The sequence below is a fragment of the Vigna umbellata genome, chromosome 9 (assembly GCF_029865625.1).
Source record: "Vigna umbellata cultivar VRB3 chromosome 9, Vumbellata_1.0, whole genome shotgun sequence".
NCBI classification, from domain to species: domain Eukaryota; kingdom Viridiplantae; phylum Streptophyta; class Magnoliopsida; order Fabales; family Fabaceae; genus Vigna; species Vigna umbellata.
The window spans coordinates 46,049,976-46,057,811 of record NC_142173.1 but is presented as its reverse complement, the minus strand read 5'-3'; the positions used below and the strand labels follow the sequence as shown (position 1 = coordinate 46,057,811).

Genomic DNA, 7,836 nt, shown 5'->3' with positions numbered 1-7,836 from the left:
CCTCAATGTCTCTTGGAAGCAAATAGTGGAATTCCACACTCTCCAAACCAAACACGTTGAAGCTTAAATTCTAAATAAATAGGATCCATATACTATTAGATATATTGTGAAACTAATCTAAATATCGTTTGACTATGCATAATCAAAAGTGAATAGTGAGCAAAAACTACGTGAGCGAACTTTGAATGACTTTTTAATTGGAAATTTACCTCCTCTTGTTAAACATGATACACCAGTTTAATGAACACTTGCACAACCACAAAACAGAATAGAGGAATATTGATGTCTTTTTCCCCATCTAAAGAGCAAGGATACAACCCTTAACCTATGTGTGTCATGCTCATAAAAACTCTCTTCCGTCTTGCATGCTATCTACCTGCGTTCACACCTTTCCTTTTCTTACTCTTAGCCTCCAAAACAATAAGGAGACACCTTTTTTAGTGTGCTTTTCTTTCATCTGGATATTTCCTTTTATTCAGCAATGCCCTTAGTGGTATTAAAATCTCATCTTTCACTTTTTATTGATGTTTTGCTGCTATAGTTTCAGGTTTTAATAAGAAACAGTCTCTCTTTTTTTGGTGTATAAATAATCTAAATCTGCATTTCATATCAATTGAATTTCTGGAGCTTGGTGTCTGGTTTGGTTTCCTAACTTTTTGGAGATGTTTCTTTGATATAATCTTGATGACAACGATCTCACCACACATAACAGAAGAAAAGGAAAACATCTTGCACTTGTAATTTTTCTGTTTGAATGGAATTTCTGAAAAGAGGAATGATTTGGAAAAAAGCTTATCTCTTCATTTATTAAATGAAAGCATAAAGTATTAAATAAAAAAAATGCATAAAACAATGTATGTTCTGGGTTCATATAATTTGGGACAATAATGAAGCCATCTATTCTATTATGGGTTCACATAATTTGGGACAACAAAGAATGGATGGTGTAAATCTAGATTTACAAATTAAAATTCCCTCGCACACTAATCTTTAGTTCTGGTAAACAAATTTAAATCCAAATAGGTCAATTTACAAAGTCTAATTTTGTTACTGTTGTCATCTTCACCTTCATCTTTATGATTATCACCATCCCGTGCAAATATTTGTTCAATTGAATCGCATTCTGATACAGTTACAGATTCCAGACTTTGAAGTTGTCGCACTAACTTTGATGTGAGTAAAATTTTTATTTTGTGGCATTGGTAGACATACAGGGTTTTGAGTTGAGAGAATATGTACCTTGGAGGCAACTCCTTGCAAATGGTAGTTAAACTTTGCAAACAAGAAAGCTTCAAAGTTCGAAGGTTTCTGATATTGGTGCACAAGCAACAAGATGAAGATGAACAAAACAAACTCGTTAGTTTTGTCCAATCATGAATGCAAATTTCCTCCAAATGAGAAATATCATTTGATAATAGAATATCACATAAGTATACCCAATGATCATTGCACTCCAGTAATAATTTTATAAGGTTTCCCGGAAGGAAATGTGGCATTTTTTTGCAATCCTTAAAGGACACAGTTCGACACTCAAATGGGGAAAGATGAGATTCCCACTTCCGAGGAGGCCTCTCAAAGGACATAGTTCCATAGTCAACTGTGGGAAGATGAGAGTCCCAATTCGAAGGAGGCCTCTTACGCCCATTATCCTTCCAATACAGATGATGGATTAAATAAGTTTGAGGTCCATGAGCACTATTCAAGATTTCTCGCACATAACGGTTAAGATTATTCTCATTGGCAAATGTTCCTTTAAAACATTCAAGCATAGTCATCTCCTTTACATCTTCTACTTCTATACCTCCTGAACAATGCAAGAGATTCAGGTATTGAATATTGGTCAAACTAGAGAGAAAACTTCCTGCTACCAATTCCAAATTAACATTATTGGAGAGATCTAGCCATTTCAAGTTTACTAGATTTTCTAAACCTTCCGGTGGTGCTCTGATGGAACAATCTGAAATCTCTAATCTTAACAATGATTGTAGCTCTCCTAATGGAGGTATATCTTCCAATTGTTGACATTTATTGAGCATTAAAGAAGTGAGAGACCTCAAATTAGATAGCGAATGAGGCAAACATCTTAAGAAAAAATTTTCTGATAGATCAAGCGTGGTTAGAGCATTCATGTGAGTGAAAAAACACTCTGGAATATGTGTAATGCAATTTTCAAATAAAAACAAGGTTGACAGGCCTGGACAAATTGGAGATGTGTCCTCTGGAATTTGACAAATTGGAAATGTGCTTGGAATTTGACAAATCATGTTTTTAGCAAGAGAAACTACTTCCAAATCAATTGTCCACTCCCATGTATCAGGTATTTTTTTCATATTTCCATTACATTTTATCATGTTACTGCCACTCTCCTTCAATATATTCAACGCCATTTTTCTCACTAAATCATGCATTGATAGGTCCAAATCATTCTCCATCAATAAAGAATGGTTTAAGAGCTTATCCACCATAACATTTCCTTCATCAAATATTTCCTCCAAACTCTTATTTCCATTTAATAGTCCTATATCATAAAGCTTCCTTATCACAGCATGTTTAAACATGAAATTAGGTAGCAATGCAATGTACAAAAAACATTTTTGCACATCCTTTTCACTTAAATTATCATAACTACGTTTTAATACAGTTAAAACTTCTTCCTGCATTACTCCCATTTCCAAATTGTCAAGTTTATTTAGCACATGTCTCCACCAATGGATGCTAGTTATCCCTTTCATGGTTCTAGCCATCACACTGATTCCAAGTGGTAGACCATCACACTTCTCTACAACAGATTTTGCAATATTCCGCACTTGAGGGGAAAGTGTTAAAGGTGTCTCATAGTGTCCAAGTTTCAGCAAAAATAACTTCCAATCTGAATCAATTTCATCATCATCAAGATAATCATCATCACTATAAGCATCATCACTATAATCACCATCACTATAATCACCATGATACAAAGGACTCACTTCTATTATATTAACTGAGAGACAATCCATTTGTTGACAGACATGTCTCAACCGACTTGTGATGATCAATTTAATACCATTTACTCGAGGAATTCCTACCTTTTCTAGATCAATATACTTCCAAACATCATCTAAAATAAATAATATGTTTTTTCTTTTTTCCAACTCTGACGCCAGAATCATTGATCTTTTCGTTTCATCGTCACTGCAAAGCCTTACCTTTATTATTTCTGCAATACGCTGTTGCAATTTGACAATGGTAAAATCATGGGAAACAGTAACCCATAAGACATCCTCGAAAATTTTGTTTCTTTTTATCTCATTATGCATGTAAGCGGTTAGGAAAGTTTTTCCCACTCCACCCATTCCACATATGCCAATGATGAAAACTCGATCATCTCTCGTAAGCTTCCACAACTTCTCAACATTTTTCTCAAATTTCCAACCAAAATATTCATTAGACAACACCAGAGGCTTCAATTTCTTATGCTCTTGAATTTCTTCAGTCAAATGTTGTATTTTCTTTTGTGATTCTTCAACCGAATACATTTCTCCTTGTGGTATATACAAGTTAGAGCACCCAAACGGATTCAGTGAGTCTTTCATGTGAATAGCTCTTTGTTTCATATTTTGTATTTTTTCCAACCAATGATCAACTTCTTTTTTGCGCTTCTTGCCACGTGACTCCAGCAATTGTAATTGTCCCTGAATGTCCTCTTCTTCACATATTAGATCGGACCTCAACTCATCTAATTTACTTTGCAAAGTAGTTAAAACACCATTACCATATTCCTCTTCGTTACCTGTTTAATTGTTTTGGTGAATCTTAATTCATTTAAGAGTGTTGATATATTCAAACAAAGGAGAAAGAATACATATTACAAAATCTTATTAAACAATACTTTGTTGACTTTTCCTTTTAGTTAGTATTAATTAAGAAAATAATATATTAGAAGTGAAATCTATTTAAATAAAGGAGTTTTTAAAAGAAATTCTTCGATTTATAATATTACATCAAAATAATTGTTGAAATATATATCACTTTATCAAAATAATATATATATTTTAAGCTAAAATATTTAGTTCAAATTATTATATTTAATTCTTTTAGTCAACAGATTTTTCTTTACTAATTAATTTTAGACAATTGTTACTTAAAATAAACAAAAGTAGTCCATGAGAAAGACTAATATTGATGAAAAAGAAAATATAAACCAGAGTTTAAAAATGGTAAAAATAATTACAGGAACTAAAATAGAAATTTAAACTTTTTAAGTAATTGAAAACTTAATTAGCCCTCATAGATAATTTAAAACAATTCCAATATATATTTGGAATGTAATGAATATTTTATATCATGCTCACAGTAAGAAATAAAAAAAATGTGGTTAATTTAAAATACATAGTAATGATGAAACGTAAAATCTTCATTGGGTGAAAATAAAATTGACAATTGAGAATTAATATTAAAAATACATTTATGTTGGCATCACCTAAATAAAAGATAAAAACAGCTGTGTGAAAAATAAGAAAAAGAACAAAATGGAATGCTAACTAGAATGCGTACCTTCAAATAAAGCAGCTGATAATGTAGTTGCACCGCCAACCATTTCTAAACCACTTTCAACCACTTCAATACAGGCAAGAGATGTAGACAAAAATAAAATCTATCATTTTTTTAAAACTTCAACTAAATTCAAGAACAAAAATAAAATATATCTAATATTAAGAAAAGTTTCACAAGATATATCTACAATACAAAAAGACCCGCTTGCAGCTATTCACGAATTGGAGACAGAGATAATTGATACCAATAAGTTATGAATAATAAATATTTTAATATCCATTTATAAATAAATTAGACGTGAATATTATATTATTCAATTTTGTTTTCAGGTTTCAAATAATTTCATTTTCGATTGAATTTAAAAAAAATAAAATTTACAGCACAAAAATCTATGTATATGTGATATGATATTATAGATAAACTAATTTTTTATTAACTAACCATATATAATATATATATATATATATATATATAATAACAAATCTTTTTCATTTAAAAAGACCTTGTTATTATTATCAATTTCTATCAGAATAGAAAAACATTCAGCTAATTGTGAATTGAAAATAAAATAATTAAAAAAATTGTATAAATTAAAAGAATGGTTCCATGTACTCGTTACCATAAAAAATAAAAATAATAATTAATTTCTATTTAATTTAATTTAATTTAATTAAAATTACATTTTATATATTTATTTATAATTTTATTTTAAAATATATAAAAATTATATTTTTTAATATTTGTATTTACGAATTTTAAAATATCCATGAAATTTTTTTAAATAGATATCCGTAAAAAAGTTAGGGATATACACTGTTAGTAACAAAATCAATAATGAAAAATATAAAGCAAAATATGTTGTATCACATTAAAAATTACAAACACAAGAGTGCAGAGAAGGAAATCAACATGATAAATCTGTAATAAAAATGCATATACCTTTTTAGTGACGCTGATCCTATAGTTCTTTCATCGTTAATTGAATCATTAACAATGAGCTATTTTCTCAACCTTTCATCCACTTAAACTATATTTAAACTATATAAAAACTTGAGTGCATTTTTTTTTTTCTTAAAAGATGTTTGATATGGTTATATTTTAGAAAAGTCTAAATTATATTAAACTCTTCTATATAAGAAAAAAAGTATTTTAATTTTTAATAATAAAATTTTAATATTGAACAGGATAAAAAAAATGGGATGAAATAGCTAATATATGATAAAGAAAAAATAGTGTTATATAAAAGTAGTAAAAATAATATAATCTTGTTTTAGTTAATTAGTATTTACAAAAAATATGACGGTATAATGAGACACTAAAAATTTTAGGGTTAAATATGTTTTTAGTCCCTAAACTATTGATCGTTTCTGGTTTTCGTCCCTCTTCCAAAGTAAGGTACAATTTAGTCCTCAATCTTTAAAAAACGTTCGTTTTAAAAACGAACGTTTTGAGGACTAAAACGAGGACTAAAAACAAAATTTTGAGGACTAAAACGAACGTTTTTCTAAAGAATGAGGACTAAATTGTACCTTACTTTGAAAGAGGGACGAAAACCAGAAACGGCCAATAGTTTAGGGACTAAAAACATATTTAAACTTAAATTTTATGAGACCCAGTTTTAATATGTTGTAATGTTTAGTGATTTATTTGTTTTTTTTTATTATACCTTGGATTAATTAAGTAAAAGATTAATAAGCTTGACAAAAATTATAAAAAAACATCGAACATTTAAATAGGATATAAGTGTGAGTGAGAAATAAAAAATAGTTGTACCTTGTGATGCAGTGATGACATTGATATCTTGATGGGAATGATCTGAAGATGTGATATCTTTGGGAGATGTGGAGCATATACGAATGCCTTTTCCTTCTAATCGATCAATATGTGCTTTAATTCTTGAAACTCCTCCTTTGAATTTGAATTCACAGCGCTTACACTTCAGCCTACCATCTTCTTCTCTATCAACTTGATTCCAGTAGTACTCATCTTTCGGCCTACCCATTATTACTATATTTCCTGGATCCATAAAACGAAATCTAATTAATATTCATTTCATCGTTTCTTAATCAAATTTCATGCTCACCACCTCAAAGGGTTGATGAAAGTGTCAAAGAAAACTCAACTGCAAAATCAGCCATGATATTTCAATTCAGATTTCAAGCATGCTTTCGAAGTTCAAAACATTAAAACAATTTCCTGCACATGATGAATCGTTTCTTGTGCTGTAGGGTAGAAGGGATATCTCTTTCTAAGGAGTTAAATTAGTTGAAATTTCATTCAAAAAGGTAAGAAGCGTTTAAGTAATCATTTACAGCACCCGTTAACTTTGATTTACAACTAAGTCAGTATCCAACTATCATGAAATGCAAAATTAGATAAATAAGGCAAAGCAAAACTAGTACAATAAAAGAACATGAAGCAATAATTTTCATTGAAAATTCAGAGAGAAAGAAAGGAATTACCGAATAAAGCCCTTCTTCCAGCTGGTTGATTACTGAATGCAATTACTCTCTATTATATTATATCAAATTCTGTTTCAAAATTTAGTAGTAATTTAAAAAACATAGAAAAAAAGTGAAAGATCCATCTAACGTTAGGTATAGAATTTATAGCTGTGCAAGGGTTGGACGCGGTTCAGGGAGAGAAAGAGTTTCGTGGAAATTTCCTGATACGCGTTTGGAAGTCGTAAAGTATCCATGTGATGATAAACAAAACAATAATTCGTTGGACCCTATTAGCATGGCTCATAAGTCTTAAAGTATCCATGTCATAGACAAAACATTAATTCGTTGGACCCCTGTAACATGGCTCATAAGTCTTCTTTTATAATGTACTAACTCTCCTTATATTTATGATATTATTATTATTTGACAGGTTTTAAAAGGACTTAATAAATAAATTATCTAAATTTAAGATTTATATGATATATTAACTTGTAGAAGTGTTGTTAAAGTAGGTGTTTATGGATTTGCATTTTTTGTCAGGTCTGCCAACTATGCATCTTTGGTGACAGCTCAGCTTGTTGTGTTGACATCCACATGGTATTGTTTTGGCTATTCATGTGCTCGAATTTCCTTGTTACCTTTTGTAATTTCATTAAAGTCTTTTGGTGCTTTTAATACCGACCCTCTTTTTCCTGCGTGATGAAGGCTGGACTGGGACTTCCTGATAACGATGCTTGGTACATGATTGAAACAATTGCAGAAAGGAACAACATTGGATCCAAGCAATTTGTAAGTTGATGATATTCGGGTGTTTTTGGGAAAACGATGATGGTATGGCAGTCCCTTCATTGTTACGATG

The 7,836-nt window shown here is 30.2% G+C and overlaps 1 protein-coding gene across 2 annotated transcripts; it reads right to left on the bottom strand.

Moving 5' to 3' along the window:
* Positions 1-779: 779 nt before the first annotated feature.
* Positions 780-7,207, bottom strand: LOC124847086 (putative disease resistance protein At4g10780). 2 transcript variants are annotated; one of them, XM_088098769.1, is made up of 4 exons: positions 6,996-7,207; positions 6,307-6,549; positions 4,534-4,596; positions 780-3,769 (listed from the first exon to the last, which is right to left on the bottom strand). In XM_088098769.1, the coding sequence occupies exons 2-4, from the start codon at positions 6,533-6,535 to the stop codon at positions 984-986; spliced, it is 3,078 nt and encodes a 1,025-aa protein (XP_087954895.1). In that variant the 5' UTR covers positions 6,536-6,549; positions 6,996-7,207; the 3' UTR covers positions 780-983. The 2 variants fall into 2 exon arrangements, with proteins under 2 accessions (XP_087954895.1, XP_087954896.1); XM_088098770.1 differs by lacking the exon at positions 6,996-7,207 and having other exon boundaries at positions 4,534-4,633; positions 6,307-6,470.
* Between the last annotated feature and the right edge of the window lie 629 nt (positions 7,208-7,836).

Coding starts and splice junctions, on each gene's coding strand:
- LOC124847086 (XM_088098769.1), bottom strand. CDS start 6,535: ATGGGTAGGCCGAAAGATGAGTACTACTGGAATCAAGTTGATAGAGAA. Junction 4,597..6,306: donor TGTCATCACTGCATCACAAG/GTACAACTATTT, acceptor CCTGTATTGAAG/TGGTTGAAAGTGGTTTAGAA. Junction 3,770..4,533: donor ATCAGCTGCTTTATTTGAAG/GTACGCATTCTA, acceptor ACAATTAAACAG/GTAACGAAGAGGAATATGGT.